The 18,652-nt window shown below is 40.7% G+C and overlaps 1 protein-coding gene across 2 annotated transcripts in view; it reads right to left on the bottom strand.

Moving 5' to 3' along the window:
* Nucleotides 1-18,652, bottom strand: part of sorcs3b (sortilin related VPS10 domain containing receptor 3b) — a 91,180-nt gene that overhangs the window by 40,466 nt on the left and 32,062 nt on the right. For both annotated transcript variants that reach the window (XM_076978817.1, XM_076978818.1), the window contains exons 2-3: nucleotides 4,934-5,001; nucleotides 85-184 (exon numbers count right to left, since the gene is read on the bottom strand). In XM_076978817.1, coding sequence (XP_076834932.1) covers nucleotides 85-184; nucleotides 4,934-5,001 — 168 coding nt within the window. The remainder of the gene's footprint in view (nucleotides 1-84; nucleotides 185-4,933; nucleotides 5,002-18,652) is intronic.

Here is an 18,652-nt window from a genome sequence, read left to right as displayed (position 1 = left end):
GTAAGTAGAGCATTCAGGAAAGCCAAAACTGTTGTCATTGATTTGCTTTTTTGTGTCTTGTATCTTGTATTAAGACTCACCCACCTTCATCTTATTGGATGGACACACGTACATGTAACTGAGCATGGTTCTAGTGATCGCTCGATCATTTAACTTCACATATGTTGCACCGAGGTCCACTGACCTGCCAAAAAACACGCAGACACACACACACACACGCACGCACACACACACACACACACGCACGCACGCACGCACGCACACACACACACACACACACGCATGCACGCACGCACACACACACACACACACACACACACACACACACACACACACACACACACACACACACACACACACAGTGAGAACTGGGTAAATATAACAACTGATACCAAGAGTGTGTTTGGACCTCTGCTTGGATGTGGGTTCTCTGTGAGTCCCCACACAGTGAGTCAGGTGAAAACTGCAGAAGACTCAACATTTACTGCTCAGAGCACTTACACCCCCCAACTCACAGCATCTCTCTGCACTGCAAGATAATTACTGCATTGGACCCTGCTGATGTCTTGGAACTAATAGATGGAAAGGTCTCTCTCTCTCTCTCTCTCTCTTTATCTATCCATCCATCTATCTCTTTCTGTGTGTGGGTCTGTGTGTAGCGAGAATAGGACAATGAGTTTGAACACTACAGCTTCCACCATCTGCAGGGTACATAGTGAATGACAGGGCTGTGAGCATGGGTATTACCTCACGGATATTAATGCTCTCACACCATCTCCCACTCAGCCAAGGACCTCTGTGCTACACCAGAATCTCCCTGCACAGAGCTCCCTCTCCCTCTCTCAACAGGCAGGATTTCCTCCACGCCGTGTCCAGAGGGAGAAATGGCCTCATAAACACTGCTTAAAATACTGATTCAGGTCTGACAAATATGAAGATAATCTTTCACACAGACAAGAGCTCTGGTCCACCTACAGACTGTAAATCTGTTTTCCTGTTAGTTTTCCCTGTCTTAGGATGGGCTGTTTTTCATCAGCTGTTTACCAAAGATGTGTGCAAATGTTTATATGTGTATGGATATGTGTGCAAATATGTACACTGGGTGAGCTTTGAAATGCATGAGCATTTATGTATACATGGGATTGGGTGATAAACATATGTGAGCTTGTGTATGTGCACGTGTGTGTGTATATGTATGTGCGTGCGTATGTGTGTATCTGTGTAAAAGTAAATGTTCATACTTTTATTGTGATACTGTTCCTTTATTCTGAATCAGAGGAGAGTCTGATTTACTAGAAGAATCGCAGGAGAGTCTGATTAACTAGAAGAATGGCAGGAGAGTCTGATTAACTAGCTCCTCTCAATGACACACCATTTGTCTTCATTTTTTTCCTCAAGCTGCCAAAAGCAACATTCATTAATCATTCATACTGTTATTACCAACATCATTTACAACAGCCTCAGAGCTCTGCTCGAACACTCACCTCTTAAATAACGATCCCCCACTCCTGTCCCCCAGTCTCTCTCCTCATCTCTCTCCTCATCTCTCTCCCAGTCTCTCCCAGGCTCTCTACACATCTCTCTCTTTTTCTCTCTCTCTTACTGACTCTGCTCCCTTCTTGTCTTTGTCTCTTTCCTCTCTGTCTTTCTCATTTCCTGCTTCTCCTGTGTTGGAGGACGTTTGATAATGGCTTTCTCTCCCAAGTCCCAGACCACACAAACTCAGAATGAGGCGAATCTCTCCCTCCATCACTCTGTCCCTCTCTCCCTACCTCTCTCTCTTCCTCCCTTCCTCTCTCTCTCCTTCCCTCTCTCACTCTGAGTGACACCAGGAGAGGAAATCTCATCAGGGCTTCCAGCCAAACAAAAATAAACTAAGCCTTCCTTCAAGGTGATTTTCCTTTTCTCTCTCCTCTCTTCTCTCTCTCTCTCTCTTTCTGTGAAGTCACATGTTTGACACCCTGCACTTGTGACATTTGTAACATTTGCTGGATCTTTGATAACATGTTATTTTATGTTGCTCTTGATTAAGATAATAATGTCTCACCAGTCACAAGGTTAGTCCACTCTACTGATGTTTCGCCATAAGTGACGATAATGATAGTAAAATATATTTATCTTTATTCTCTAAAGCTGCACATACAATTGGTAATTTTGCACAATTGCAAAAGAGTCAATCAATTTTCAGAACATTAGAAAACATGAAATATAACATCTTTTTCTGAGAACAGCAAAGTGACATTGGTTAATTTTCATGCAGTACAGCTCTAACAATTGTAACATGCTGTAACCACAAAGACTCTGATAAGCCTGATGATCTATGACTATTCTTGCTTATGTGAGATTATAACGAATGTTTATAGATATTATGATTTATAATATCCTGTTTATAGACAGAATTCAGATCTTTCACGTTTCCGTACCCTTAAGAAGCTGAAGAGAGAGAACATGTAAGGTGCATCTTGTGACTCTCCAATCAGGAAACGGCTATTTAGACCACTTTAGACCAGATGCCCAGAAATGTATTCACAAAGTGTCAGTGTGGCTGAAGGTTTTAATTCTAACCAAACAGGGGAATATCAGAAACAACATATTTAGTAACTTGGAGATATTCACACTCTTGGTCTATAATATGTAATGCTTACTATGAGAGCAGACTAGTGTATCTGAGGAGTCTGTCTGAAGGTAGGTTTGATTCTAGCTGCTTCAAGAGTTTATTGCTATCGAATTAAATTTGACAGAGCTGAGTGTAACATTAGCCAAAATGTAACATTAGCCGAAATAATTAAATGCTGCTTTATCTTACACAGATTCTTTGCTCAAAGAGCCATTGAGGTTTGTATGTATGGGGCAGCAGGCTACATCAGCCAAATTTGAAATAGTAGCTATTTGTATTTGCAATAATGTGTTAGCTGGCAAAAGCATTTTTTTCTGTTGGCTTAAAAAAAGTTCTCCTGTTCTGTGATATTCTTTTCTGCTTGCTGGAAGTCAGAAAACACTAATTAAATCATCCTTGGCACTACATACAATAATACAGCTGACCAGATAGGTGATTCTACAACAATATTACACACATGCTGCAGCAGTCGGTGGTTCATTTCCACCATGGGCTATTTCCAGTTTCCTCCTTAAAAAAACCTCTGCAAACAATGTCTAGGCTAAACTTGTGAAGTTCTATTGGACCCCTGACAATAAAAGTACTGTTTTATTATGTTACAGTGGGCTGCACAAGCAGTCTTTACGCAACTGCCAGTGGCAGTGCTAATTTCCAGGTCTCTATTAACATACCTGCCGGCTCTTTTTGGGGTTGAAATGGCTTTGAGTTTCTGCTCTCTTGGGCATATTCACTACCATGTGTGTTTTTTTTCAGTTTGTCTTGTACAGTACCCAGCAAACCTTTGCACCCACTTAAGTGATTGTATGTTTTTGTAATCTTAAAGAGATTTTAATCTAATGGATTAAATAGTAAACGTTTAAGGCTGATTTGTCAATAGACTCTCTCTCTCTCGCTCTCACTCTCTCTACAAAAACACAATTTTCAGAACAAAATGGCTTCTACAGGCAGGAAAAGTTAGTATTTAGTGTGACCTCCCCTGGCAGTAAGCACCTCTTGAACTCTTTTGGGAGGACTGTCCTGACGTTTTCAACAGTAATCTTCTGGTTCCAATCCAATTCAGGTTCCATTCCATTTAGGCTTAAGAGATCCAGCTATTCCTGCTATTGCTCAAGTGTAAGGGGAGGTCACACTAAATACTTGCCACTGTTGCTAATACTACACAAATATACAAATATAAATAAATATAAAATATATACATACACACATGCTCCCTATGCAAAGTTTCCCTATGTACACCTTCTTTCACACACATAGTCCCCTAACCTACAGCACAAGTAACATCATTGGTGGCAGGTTCAGAGGGACACATATAGTGTCTTCTCTTCTCCGAGGTTCACCTGGGGAGTAACACTGCAGTCGGAGCCTACAATACCAGTATCATCACTCCAACACGGAATGAAAACCTGGCGTTCATCACAAGACATTTACATTGACAATATCAACACCCAGAACTTTCATTCTAGTTACCTTATACTTAGCCTGATTGTGTGATTTGTTTGTGACTTGTGTATTCGTCTGTATAATTTGTTTTTGTGTAATTTGTATGTTAACGGGCCACCCAATGGAGGATGGGTTCCCTTTTGGGTCTTGGTCCTCCTAAGGTTTCTTCCTATTCGCCACCATCTGGGGAGTTTTTCCTTGCCGGTGTTGCCTCTGGCTTGCTCATTAGGGATCTGAACCCATATGATTGTTAAAACTTGTAAATCTTATAAAGCTGCTTTGTGACAACATGTGTTGTGAAAGGCGCTATACAAATATATTTGATTTGATTTGATTTGATATAGTGTGCAAATAGAGGCTTCTCTAAACATAGTCAAATTTATCATAATCAATTGTTTAACAAAATGTGATATTTCATTGTGATGATACCTGCATTCACTGAAAAAAATAAAGCATTGGCTCAATGTAATAAAATTGAATTAATCACACAGATTTTTTTAATTGACTCAATCCAAAAAACTTAATTCATGACTAAATGAATTTAGTTTTTTTGATTGATTCAATGAAAAAAAAATAGTGTGATTGATTAATTCAATTTTATTACATTGAGCCAATGCTTTATTTTTTCAGTGTTGATTTGTAGGCAAAACATTCTAAACAATAAACTGAGTAGGCGTGTTGAAACATTTGCCTGGTCCTGTATATAGCCACACCATGTTAAGACACTTACCATAGGACACTGAATAAGACAGGACAGCAACTATCCTGTAATCAGTTAAAATAACGTTTTATATGTAATACGACAGTTAGGTAGAGGAAAGTGAAGGTGTGGGAAGTGGGGACTAGTTGAGGAGGTGTAGTGTAGCATTAGTTTACCTCCAGAGTGAGCTCTCCGTCACTGTACCCAGGTTGAAGTCGAAGAGTTTTGTCAGGATTAGGATTACCTAAAAGAAAAACACGATTTTTAACGAATCATTCAAGCATCTCCATTTACACTGGGCCTCATAGCAACTCTCTTAACAGGCTAAATGATGAAATATCTGTCAAGCTCCACCCAGAGATTGATGGGAGAAAATATCAGGCCTGAATTTTATTACGCGGAGAAGGAGCAGTGGAAATAGGAACAGGCACCGTGCTGAGACAGGCTGATGGCGGTAATGATGATCAGGAAAAAAGGACTAAGCACACTCAAGCTGTCAAATGTCACGAGGATACACAAACGGGCAAAACAATTCCCTGTCGACACAACATTCTGAACATGTATTCATAAACAAGAGTGACGGCAGCAAACGTTTCTCCCTCTCAGAGATTTGACAGTAAAAATCCTGAGAACTGGTTCAGTCGTGTATTTGTTTATTTATAGAGCTGTGCGGCGGTCAGAGAGGATAAGTGTAAGTGGTCTGCATCTGGAGGGAGGAGAGGCACGGGCAGCTCTTGTATTTCCCCTCTGCCTGCTGCCTCTCTGATGATTGCGTGTCAGTCCTCCTCCCACCCAGCCCTGTGGGCTTTGCTTTATTCTTGGCTGGACAGAGTCTTCATGATTTCTCCTGCTGGATTACTGTGGGCAGTGTGATGGTTGATTGTTGCACTGGCTCCACACTCCAGCAACCCACACGAAGCCAACACCACAAAGCCAAGAGCCAGTCGCTGGAAACCTCACAGTTCACACTTCACACTTCCTCTGTACCTGTGAGTAAGTGTGAGGATGTGAGTGTCTGTGCGAGGGAGTGTGTTTGTGTGTGTGTGTGTGTGTGTGTGTGTGTGTGTGTGTGTGTGTGTGTGTGTGTGTGTGTGTGTGATGGAGGGAGAGAGCAAGAGTGCATGTGTGTGTCTGTAACCTTCACCATCATCACCCAAATGACTACATGACTCTGACTGAGACAACTTCATCTGAGGTTAATTAACCAATCAGGAGAGGAAAAATTATTAGCATATCCAAATGCGGCACGTCCATGGGAGCAGGACCTGACTCGGAATCACTTTGGTCTGATTCTGTTAAACCACCCTGATGCTGAATCTAATTACATTGACAGAGAGATAGACAGATGGGGAAGAGAGAGAGAGAGAGAAAGAGAGTGATGGAAGGAGTTAGTGAGGGAGGGAGAAGATGGGATCATGGGGCTGAATATGAATATTGATATAAGGATGCAGGTTCCCCTTGTCTGTCTCTGTGGGGTTAATGATATGTGCAGAGGGTTTAATGATATGCACAGCAGGTATTGTGCAGATTTAATTACATTTGCATGTGAATATAGAGTAGTAAGGTTGATCAGCTTGTGTTCTGACTCTGATCTGACTCTGTTAAAACACGAGGAACCTTCCATCATATTAAACTCATAGACTCTAGCCTGCTCTATTTGCTTTATTCATACAGAGTCCATTAACTAGAACCAGGTCCATTTCCCTTTCATTCACACCCTTTTATCCTTTTGACCTATGGAACAGGTATGGCATATTAACTTTCTTTATGTGTGTGGACCCACTGTTGGTACTGAGACAACATGCTCACTTTGAGGAGTTATAAACTGCTTTATAAACTTAAGCACAAACACTAAACATTCAGAGCACCTACTGTCTTATGCATAAATGCTCCTCACTCTAAGTGTTGGAGGGCAACTGGAATGTCCTTTATAGCTGTCCTCTAATATCTAACTCACTTTGTCTCTAGTTAATTGGTAGACTCTGCTGAATTTTCCATCCATTAGATTGAAGCATTCACCATCAAAGGGATGAATACTGGCGTAGGAGTGAAACTCAGACCCACAGTAATCTACACAATCTATCAACAATGGTAATAAACTAACACAGTACAAAAGTGATGACTAGTCAACAAAGACTCATTAACTCAGGATATTAAGGGTGAAGGATATTATGTACTGACCATGACATGTTTGTGTTTAAACTTTAATAACATTTCAACATGATTTTAGTGAGTAATTTATTTCTAATAATTTGCCAATTCTGAAATTATCATCAAACAACTGTCAAATATTTTGACCTAGTTGAATATTCATAAAAAAAATCAATAGCCTTGGAGCTAAATCTATCTAAAATCATTCCCTTCAAAGATTAACACAGTGATTTTACAGTGTAATATGGTATTAAGTTGTTGAGATTTTAAGATCTAAACTATGAGTGAGTTGTATGATTAAAGGCTACTCAGTACTTTGGGAATTACAGTGTGTCTTTTTGAGTCTCGGGCAAAGTGTTATTCTGTATGTTTCCTTTTGTGTGTGTGCATGTGCCACAATTCATCAGGAATCCATGTGTATCTCTGCTGAAAATGTCTCCAGAGCTGTGTTGATAGGGTTAGTAGAGGCTGTTGATGAATTGTTCCTGTACACTGGAGCACACTAGCCTACCCTCCATCTTGAGATTTACACCCACAGTCTTCATACAATACAAAGGACCATTTGAGAGAGTCCTGTGTCCATTAGCTCCATGGTAACCATGATCTGTATGACTCACATCTGTTTAACCCCCAAAAGCACGGAAGCACTTTGACATAATCAAAGTGCAGAGGTGATAATCAGAGAACTGGCTGCCCTGTTGTTCTTAAATTCACAGTCATTCTGTTATTTCTTTCCGTTTACCCTCCACAGTTCCTAGTTCCATTCTCACTGTATTTTTTGCAATCATGAGGCGTCTCTAAGGCTGTAAAAGGTGTCTCTAAGGTGGGGACGTGTAAATCTCTTCCTGCAGTAAAAAAAGAAATAAGCCCGACACTGACATTCAGTCCCATAATACGTCTTGACCTAAACACCGGTCCTCACAAGATGACAGATAATGCCTGGACAAAATGGCGTGCATACACAAGAAATAATTACATCAGCTGAAGGAAATTTTACTCCAATAAACAGCATTCATATTTGGAAATACAGGCCCAAGAAGTTAAGGTTATTTTCACAGAAAAAAACATGGGGTCATAGTCACTGTGATGTAACAGTGAAGTTGAAGGTGATAATGAAGCCAATACACTCCCTGCTGGTTACAATGAACCTTTTAAAATCTGCTCTGAATGTCCATCAGAATAATATCACACATTGAACAGTAGTAGATGTGCTATAGTTGTGGAAATTAGATGATAAAAAAATTGGTATCTTGCGCTAGCGTAAGTGTGTAGACTCAGACTGCTCATCAGGAGCACAAGGAGGGTTCCCAGCGGCTTCCTCTCTCCACTGGCCTGGACTGTCAAGATAACATTATGATGTATCGCAGTCAATACAGTAGCAGCTGCATACATATGTGAACAGCCCATTGCTGCTTGAGCCTTTTTTAACTTGCTTCTCTAGTCATATTTTATGTTTGGTCAACTGTGACATATTGCATGAAAGTAGAGTGGAAAAATTATTATATTTTTTTGTTAGTCTGGAGAAATGTTAACATTAAATGGCCTTCAGATGATACATGGCAAAACTGCTGTACTACCTAGATCAGGCTCTGTAACCTATAGCATCAGTTTCTGTAACCTAGAGGATCAGCCAATGTAACCTAGAGGATCAACCTCTGTAACATAGAGGATCAGCCTCTGTAACATAGAGGATCAGCCTCTGTAACATAGAGGATCAGCCTATGTAACCTAGAGGATCAGCCTTTGTAACATAGAGGATCAGCCTCTGTAACCTAGAGGATCAGCCTTTGTAACCTAGAGGATCAGTCTCTGTAACCTAGAGGATCAGCCTCTGTAACATAGAGGATCAGCCTTTGTAACCTAGAGGATCAGCCTTTGTAACCTAGAGGATCAGTCTCTGTAACATAGAGGATCAGCCTCTGTAACATAGAGGATCAGCCTCTGTAACCTAGTTAACCTAATTACCACTGACCTTTGCAAAGCACAGCCAATGACACTGACTGTAGCAAATGAGATAGAAGAAGCGACTTAGAGAAAGCAGACATGCAAGCAGACAAGCAGACATTCTCATTCTCACTGTTTCACAGTACCACGTAAGTTATTCCACTTTGAAAGTCTGTCATGACACTGGCAGAAAACAAAGTGTGGCATGGTGACTGGTCAGCAGTGAGATGGGGCCATCAGTCTGCATACAGAAAGTAATTCAACATTTATGAGGCCACTCGGCATAGCTTGAAAGGCCTAATAGTTAACCATAAATGTAGTATACACAAACAATTATTTTTTTCATTTTTAATTAATATCATCTTTATATATCAACATTACAAATCAAGATGCATTTGCTTTGATAAAGCTAGATTGCTTAATGCAATTTCTGGGTTCTCTCTGCAGAGAAGCACTGGAAGAATGTAAGAGATAGATTTAGAAAGGGAAGAAGGTTGAATGATGAAGGGGAGTAGAATGATGAAGAGGAGCAGAACTGAAGGGGTTGAAAAAAGAAATGGAAGTGCAGCTCTATTTTAAATTTCCTAGACCCATGTTTGAAGGACAGTTAAACCAGTGGAAACATGACGAAGGTTGAGGAAGAGTATGCTGTGCTTCAGTTGACACCTGTGTCCCCATCAGCACCTAATGAACTGGAGACACACGTCTCCTGGTTTTCTCAGTCTCCCTCAGCATGTGGGATATTGGAGGACTCCCTAAGTTCTGAGAACTCGCTAGGGGATCCTTCCCGTTCGGCAGCATCAGCCAGCACCACTCCAGAACCACAGCAGGTCTCACCACAGCCCTTCACTACCCCCGATCAAGCTGGCCAACAACCACCCAGCAACAGCAACTCAGTATGCACCTCCGTCTCCTGTGCTTCAGACCTCCCACTCCACCTTTGCAACCCATAATGCTACACCAGTTCAGCTGACAGCTTCACAGAGACTGACGTATCTGTGTTACCTCAACAACATGACCCAGATGAACTTGTGAGAGAAAAAAATATGAGATGAGAGACCAACCAAAACTCCTGTTTGACCCAGAACTAGGCTCAATTAACCCTCTAATGTGTGGAAAACATGTGCTGTAGGTTTAGTTCACTCCAGTTCTCAATATATTCTCAGACATATTTGTACCATCTGTATCAAACAAGTAGCAACCAGCAATGTTGTAACAGTTCAGTTATTTATCGGTTATAAAATCTAGGTATTACAAGTTACACAGGGAACTTATATTACTATTAATGCAAGGAAATCTCTTGAAATTATTTGTATTCAAAGCAGCATTCTCCATGCTGAATAAATTCTTTTACATCTCAACATAATGAACTACTCATATTTTATTTAGCCTTTAATATTCTACTAATTCTGTTACATATGTAATATTGTTTATAATATGATGCTTGCATTTATGTACATGACACCCGATTTAGCATAAACCTACCCATCAACATAAATCCTCATCTTCTATAATAACCACTGAGTATCTTGCATTACTAGAATGTGCACCCTCCTTCCTTTATGGTGATTTCTTGTGGTGTGCAAGAAAAATATCAATATACATTTTTTTACACAGAATTTGTACTGTCATAGTTTATTCTTCTATATTCTTAAATGAAAGAACATATGACATTTTCTCTACAAACTACACAACTGTTAATATTGTAATTTAACACGCGAATAAAAATGATAATAAAAACATCTCAAATGGCAACGGTAATGACCCCCTCCTCTGCGACTCCTCCCCCTCATGTGTCTGGTTAGTATGGGCTGTCTGTAGGCCACGCCCCCTCGTTATGTGCCGCACTTGTATTGTTTCACCCCTTGTTAATGTGTATTTAAACCCTCTATTGTCTCTTTCCTTGTTGTCGCTGACCAGACCCGAGTGCCCAGCGTGTGCTAACTGTGTGGATTACTAACCTGTGTATACCCTTCATGTGCATTAACCGTTGGGTTTATTATTTCTTTCTGATTTGTGTACATTTCTTGCTCCTAATGGACCTCTCCTCTGCGTCTTGCTTCACCCCCAATAGAACAATCTGTTCCCTAGTTACATGTATTGAATCTGTAGAAATAAATGCAACAGTGTTCATACAAAATAATATTTGTATTAAAAAGTTAAGCTTCTGACACAGGTGTAGGAGAGAAGAATAACTGAGAATTACTGAGAATATTACACTTGCAATATGGTCTCATAACAGCCTATTTGTTGTGTTAACATGGCAGTTGTCCAGCAAAGGAAAAGTAGCTGAAAACATTTTGCCACGGTCCACCCCTCTTTCCTCAGGCTCATCTGTGTGTGTGTGTGTGTGTGTGTGTGTGTGTGTGTGTGTGTGTGTGTGTGTGTGTTCGTGTTTCATACATGAGTGCGTGTTACTTGTTCGTCTCTTGTCTCATTAGTGTTATATGTTGCACTTGTGTCTTGTTAACGTTTGTGTATTTAAGTGTGCATGTGTGTCGTGTCCTTTGTTCGTTGATGTTGTGACCCAGGCCCTTTAGTTGTGTGTTCTGCATGTGCTACTGTGTTAAATAAACCACCGTCAACATGAAGCAAATCTCAACTCAGCATCCTGCTTAGCCTTCACATTACAGACCGACAAACCAAACGGGATGCCTAAGGGGAAGTGGGGAAGGAGTGCCTCCCCATCCTGCCTGACTTACCAGGGCATGCAGATCAGCTCCCTGCATGCTCTAAAGAGAGCCAGCGCCTCGGGGGGAAGAGTGTGGAGTTCCTTCCCCGACTTTGCTGACTAGGATTCTCCCTGCAAGGTGGAAGACCAGCTGAATAGTCTCCAGAGGGACTTCTCTGGATTGGTGACCAGAGATGAGGCTAGCCAGCTAGTGATGGGGTCTCCCTCTCTGCCCAACAGCTCCACTCAGGCCACGCCATCTCTCGCAGGCACCTCCTGAGTGGCTCCTCCCACCAGCTGCCAGACCAGGACTGGTACAATCTCTCAGATGGTGAGAGGTACTCTAGGAGACTACTCCAGACGGAGCTCCTCTGGGCCCTACTTCAAGGCTCCCTCATAACATAAGGAGTTGAAGTGCTTGGAGAAGAGCCCTACGGAGACAGGTGAGTCCCCCCCCCCCCCCCCCCCCCTCCGTCTGACCAGGAGATGGAAGAAGCCTTCAGCACCTCCACCTCAGAGATGGAGGTAGAGGAGAAGGGGTCAGAGGTCTTTGACCTGGGGGAGGAGGATGATGAGGAGTCAGTCAGTTCACGCCACCTCGCAGTCAATGTGCACTGCTGAGGGCCCAGCGTATGTCCCCCAGGAGATCCTGAGGCCAGAGTGCATCCTCCAGCAGCCAGTACACACCCTCCCCATCCATTACACCTTTCTGTTACATTTAATTCTGTGACAGAAGAATTATTGCTTCCCTTCCTTTTGATGTGTTGATGACCTATGGATGAGGACACTGAACCTGTGGAACTGCATTATTTGAACTGAGGAAGTTGTGGAGAACAAATTTTACCTTTACCAGTTGGTCCACAATGTCTGGTAACACAGCAACGACACCTCTACTGCATACATCCTCTACTGTGTTGCCAAGACTCTGAAGGCACATCCATTGTCTTCCATCTTGCTCTTGACAGCCTGGAGTCAAAGACTGACAGGTTGGAGCAAGTTGGAGAAAGGTTTTTTGCAAAGGGCCTCATCTCCCACAAACACATGTGGTACTGATGCATTAGGTACAGGAACGTCATCTGGGAGATTCAGCCTTCCAGCCTGGAAAGACTTTCCAAAAGGAGAGGCCACTAGAGGACCTACATCACTGTTCATCCATACACATCTACTTCAACAACATGGAACCTGTATCTTGCACCAACAAAAGACATCAGACTAGCAGCAAAAGTGTCTTTGTAATTAAAAACTGCAAACCAGATGATGCAAGGACCTGAATGAGAATATGTTTGCCCTCTATTGTGCCCACACAGATGTGGAGATTCTAAATATGTTCAAAGTTGATGGCAATCTTTCTCCATCGCTCATGTTGAGAATGGGCATGCACTTTTTCACTAAGCTTTCACAGACCTGGTACCCTGTAGGTACCTGTTTACAGTGCAAAGAAGCAATGTTAAACACTATTAATTAAGATATGGTCTAAATTTTGACTTGATTAAAACTTATATATGTAAAAATGTTCATGTTCAATATTCACTTATAGGTGAACTCTATCTGTTCAGGTAGCAAAAATTGTTTATTTTTGTATTTGTATGCCAATACATTAGCATCCATATTGGAAAATGAGGTAGGGGTTTTGGAACAGCAAATAAAAAATATGGGAATAACTTAACTAGTAGACAGAGCTAACAATGGAGATTAGTAGCTACAGATCGTGTTGTCTACAAAAAGGAGAATTGCCTAAGAGGATATGTAAATATTTTAATGCTTTTTAGGAGAACATGCAATTTGAAACAGTCAATTTGTACAGGCAAATGTTACACTAATCTCCTTCCAGACAAACAAATTCCTTTGTATCTGCATTTTCTAAGTTGAAATAAATAGCACTAGAGTTCAGGAGTGTGATGTCTGCAGCTGTGTGACCCATAGTCTGACTCAGCAGTGAACACAGTGTGTAGGTGAACTAGTGAGCTGCTAACTGCACTGCCAGAGCTTACAGAGGACAAGCAAACTACTTTTGTTTTCCCATTAAACTTCCAAAATATGAAGCAATGTTATAATAAAAAGTAATGTTAAACTAATGTTATAATAATGTCACAGTTGTAAGGAACGCCAGATATTTTGAGAGATTTTTTTCATTGTGAAAACACAAAAATATTTTCACAAAATAAACATTTGTAAAAACCCATTTTTTGGTGCTTTGCTGAATATTGTATTCAGAATCTGCTATACCCATACTAGATGAAAAAAACTATATATATAGACATGATATATATGAAAATGAATATATAATTAAGACCAAAGCTGTAAACAGTCAGTCATCAAATACCCAGCAGTCACAATAAGAAAAGAAGTAAAGAATGAATCTGTCAGGATCAAGAGCAGAAAGCCCATCACAGTGCACAGTACACTCCACCCAAGATGTTAATGACCAAAGGCTGTACACCTGCTGGAAGGAGGGCAGTGAGGGATCTATAAAGTGTAAAACCTTTCACAAGATTGCACCAGGGCAAGATGTGAGTCATCAATGAATATATCCGATCAATGGCTGCCAAGGATGAGGACATGGAAGTTGAGGAGGTGTACTGGCCACACTGAATGTCGCATCAAGCTATCCAGCAAGCTGAACACCCCCATACAATGACTCTTGGGACCATAATGTAATGTTCACAGTGTTGTGTTATATGAATTGTGTAAAACTGAAAATACAAATAAGTAATTCTTACATGAAATCATAAATAAATACAATTATGGCATATAATTTAGCTCTGTAGTTACCAACCAGAGCAAAGTCCATGCTCACCATTCAATATTTTGTGAAGATTCAACAAAACAATGATATATATCATCAACCAAACATCATTACCCAAAAGTGAACTTACACCACATATTAGCAATAATAAATCATTGGTACTCACAGAGGATGCCTTCTAAATAAGAAATGAACATAGATTCTGTTGTTTTCTGAGCTACGCCGTCCCTAAAGAGAATGTGAATGCTTGTTCTAGAGGTGTCAGGAGCACATGGGGCTGTGACCCCTAATATGGAGGAGAGGCTCCAACAGATCTCAGGAATGACATCTTTCTTAATCCAGAACAGCACAGAAGCAACAGAATGCTGTGCTGCACCGTCAAACTCCCAGGCTTGTGGAGGAAGGCCCAAGCATGAGGAAAATGATCCACCAGTGGAGCCTCCCAGTGGAACCACCCAGTGGAACCACGCAGTTGAGCCTCCCAGTGGAACCACCCTGTGGAACCACGCAGTGGAACCACCCAGTGGAACCACCCAGTAGAACCACCCAGTGGAATCACCCAGTGGAAGGGTCATACAGGAATTCCATTTTTATTTATATTTCATATACTGTATATGTAAAGTGGTTCTCAGGTTCTATGAGGAAGGAACAGTTTATATTAGAAAAAGCAAAGATTTAAATCATAATTTTCATTCTATGGGGTGCTTAAGGTCTGAGTGTAGATCAGGTATTTTTCTTTTCTAACTGCTGCCATAGCAATAACTGGCAATGTAAACAGATGTCATTAATGCAATGTTCATTAGCATTAAAAGGCATTGCCCATGAAACGACAAGTCCTTAGTTCTAATGGTCCGAAGGTAATCAAATGACACCAAGCCTTTGTTTGGTATCTCCAATGTAAATTTGATTACACCTCATGCAAGTAATACAGTAGACAAGTCTTGCAGTAAAGCATGAGGATGGAATGGAAGCAAATTCAACAAAAAGGCTAGTGTAAGGCAGTCACATTTTATTACCGACACTGACTCCTCTTATTGATGAGAAGTACTTGGGGTCTAAAATTAATCAGTTTAGAATTAAAACAAGTTTTGCCATTCTTAAGAGAATTTAAATGGGAGTGTTCCTCTTAGGTACTGTATCAAGAAACTCTTTTAAACAATCTTTAAACCATCTTGATTAGACATGTCCACTGAAATAATAAGGGATTTGTCATGTAGCATCTGTTCTCTCAGGCATTCAAGGATTTGTAGAAAGTGTGAAGCTCTGATGTTGGTAATGACAGAACAATTGGTTGAAAAATACCATCCAGAAATTGGATTGTTATTTCTGAGAGACAGGAACAAACAGATAGGACATCTAGAATTGTTATGAATATTGGGAAGAAGATAGAAACAGTAACTACAACACACAAAATAAACTATTACTACCATAAAGTTTCATGCTGAATCAGGGAGGTGTCCTGCTGGAAAGGCTTGATTAATAGTGTATTGAACAGAGAACTGTGTGATGCCAGAGCTGTTCTGCCTATAAAAGCTCGTATCAGAATGCTACATGAGGGAGTGCAAAAAAGAAGCAAGCGATCACTTGTAAATATCCTTTCTCCATATGACAACAGCTCCACACTTACCAGCTGACTTAATAACAATGTCACTATTTTTGTTGAAAGTTTAAAGTAATAATCTTTTGGTAGATTATGTTTTAGTAGGCTTGTTGAAATGTATGTTACTAATTCCTCTTTCACAGGAATTAAAAATGTAATGCTTGAACTTTCCTTGTAGGAAGTGTCCAGGACATGGGTAAGTTATTTAGGCATACCAAGGTGTCCACAAGCATCATTTTGTGTGTATAGAGTATCCTGGCCATCTTCATTAAAATAAGTCTAGAAATTCAGAATCAAATTCTCTGATGACAGACATCTGTCTGAAACATCTTGTTTCTTTGGCATGCTTTTGTACTTCATTGCAATTTTGAACCATTGGGTCTTCCAACCTTCTCCAAATAACCACTGCTGAACTGAAATACATGCTGAAATAAAGAACTGCATGTTACTTATATATTGGATATACCATTGAAGCTGCTTTATGTACACTTGGTTAGTGATAAACAATAGTATCGACATTGATGAGGTTTTGTTGTAAAGGTAAATATAGTCCATTTGCTAAAGTAATGCAATTCATTGTCTTCTAATAATTTAATATACACCAGTTAATGGGACATTGTTAAAAGCAATTCTCTCAGCAAGTTATACCAAATTAATTATTTGACATATTCAACTCTCATTGTGCAGTACAAGCAGATGTAGAGCAGGGATATAGACTCAACGTGGAACACAGTGACAGAATGAACAAGCTGGGAGAAAACAGAAAACCCTTAAGATTCAGTCCCAGTCCAAAGACTTTGACTTATTTTTTCAATATCACCAACAATAAAATCCCAAATTGCCCATTCCTAAATTGCTCCATTCAAAGAATGTCACAAACAAAAATGGCAGACATACACTCCCTTTTCTGCAGTGTTTCTTACATTTGCAAAACCTCCATACAGTGACAGTGTATTTGTGTTTTCTTCAGAGAAGGAATGCACGCATGTTCATCAGAGAATAGAAGAGCTTGAACAAAGCAAGGCTCATAGAGAGAGTGCAGAAGACTATATTTTTATAGGAAATATAGCAGACATCTGTTGCCTTTTGGGAGACAAACAAATATCAATTCACAGGAAGCAAATTCTAAAGAACAGGCAAATTCTATAATGTGTAATTGATGTAATTAAGGTCACTGGTGGATTTAGTTACAGAGGAGTTGGACACGAACCTGTATGTAGACTGGAAAACATGAGCTTGGACTGTGGAGTTTTTCTTGAGATATTGTTTCTGTAAACAGACAGGAGAGGTACAAGGACTTCTCCGCAATATTGAACACTGTCCATAAATGGTGTTATGTACGCATTCTTAATCTAGTTTTAATTGATGTCACTGAAATTGTAGTGGCAAGTGCAGAAATGTTCTCCTTGCAAAAATTCTGCAGTATTCATTTGTGAGTCCTGTAAGCATGTGAAGTTATGGGCAGAAGTTAGTGTGGATAGGCAGCACAGATGGCTTGCTGTAATAAGACAGACCATGACATGTTGGGTGTAAAGCAGGAGTGAGACATGAGTGTGAAGTAAAATAAAAGCATTCATTTAAAGAGGTTATCAAAATGATGAAAATAATAGTTAGGATTGCGTAGTTGCAGGCGCGTAGGACAAGCAAGGCAAAGCGCTGGACAGTGTCACGGTTAGCCCCGCCCCCACCATGTCACTCACATCTATGTGTTGTTTATGTAGCCATGTGCGTGTTCTGGTGTTTCATGTTTAGTCTGGTGTATTTAAACCCTGTTTAGTCTAGTCTGTCCTGATCATTGTTTTCTATTTCAGCTGCATTTAGGTAACGTGTTTAAAAATTTATATACTTAAAAAAAGAAGAAAAAATATATATATGTATATATGTTCAGTATGTCTTTGCTCTTTGCATGTTGGATATGTTTCGTATATGGACTCCCTCACTGATCTGACCCAAGCCTGTTTGTATGACCCTGATGTTAGACTGTCCTTTATTAAATCTCATTCCTCTCAGTATTTGCGCCCCCCTCTCCGCTCCATGACGCCCTGGGCGTTACAGACGGCGGCACCTGTGGGGTTTAAATGGGAAGAAGGAGAATGTGAAACAAGTGTGTGAGGTGAGTAGTAGACAGGAGATTGGCACTGGGGGAGCTGCCGAGGGCGGTGATTGGTGTGTGGAGTGGGGGGCTGACTCTGGTCCAGCTGGGGCATGACAGAGGCACGCTGGTACACTCCTGAAGAAGCTCAGGTACCTCAGCTCAGGTTGTTTCAGAGCAGAACATTTGTCTCTGCATGTACATACAGACAAGTAGCATTTACATATTAACAGCTCAGTGTTTGATGGCAGGAACTGGGGATAATGAAGTGTGCCAGGGACTCTGATAATGGAGAGAATGCAGTAGATGGTTGTGTTCACTGGACATACGGCATTGTACAGGAGAAGCAGGACAGCAGAGCCGAGGTTCAAACTGCTCTCCCCCCAAAGGAAGATGAAAAATCAAAATCAGTTAGTTGGCAGATTATGAGTCTATAGAAGGTATGGAAATACTACAAAATACTATGAAAAAACTCAAGAAATGCCTTTTAAAATTCACTGCCACAGCTGAGACCTTGCAAGCACAATTGATAAATCTTGCCACATACTGGGTGAGACTGAAGCTCCACCTTTTGGGTGAATGTAACATTAGAGAGGAGAGGGGACTGATGTGTCTGGACAGACTCTGAAGGTCCTGAAAACATGGAGTTAACAAAGTCCTCTGCATGTGCAAACTGCCCGATATATTTGAA

The sequence above is a fragment of the Brachyhypopomus gauderio genome, chromosome 17 (assembly GCF_052324685.1).
Source record: "Brachyhypopomus gauderio isolate BG-103 chromosome 17, BGAUD_0.2, whole genome shotgun sequence".
NCBI classification, from domain to species: domain Eukaryota; kingdom Metazoa; phylum Chordata; class Actinopteri; order Gymnotiformes; family Hypopomidae; genus Brachyhypopomus; species Brachyhypopomus gauderio.
The sequence above is the reverse complement of the archived record's forward strand: the minus strand, read 5'-3'. Positions and strand labels throughout refer to the sequence as shown.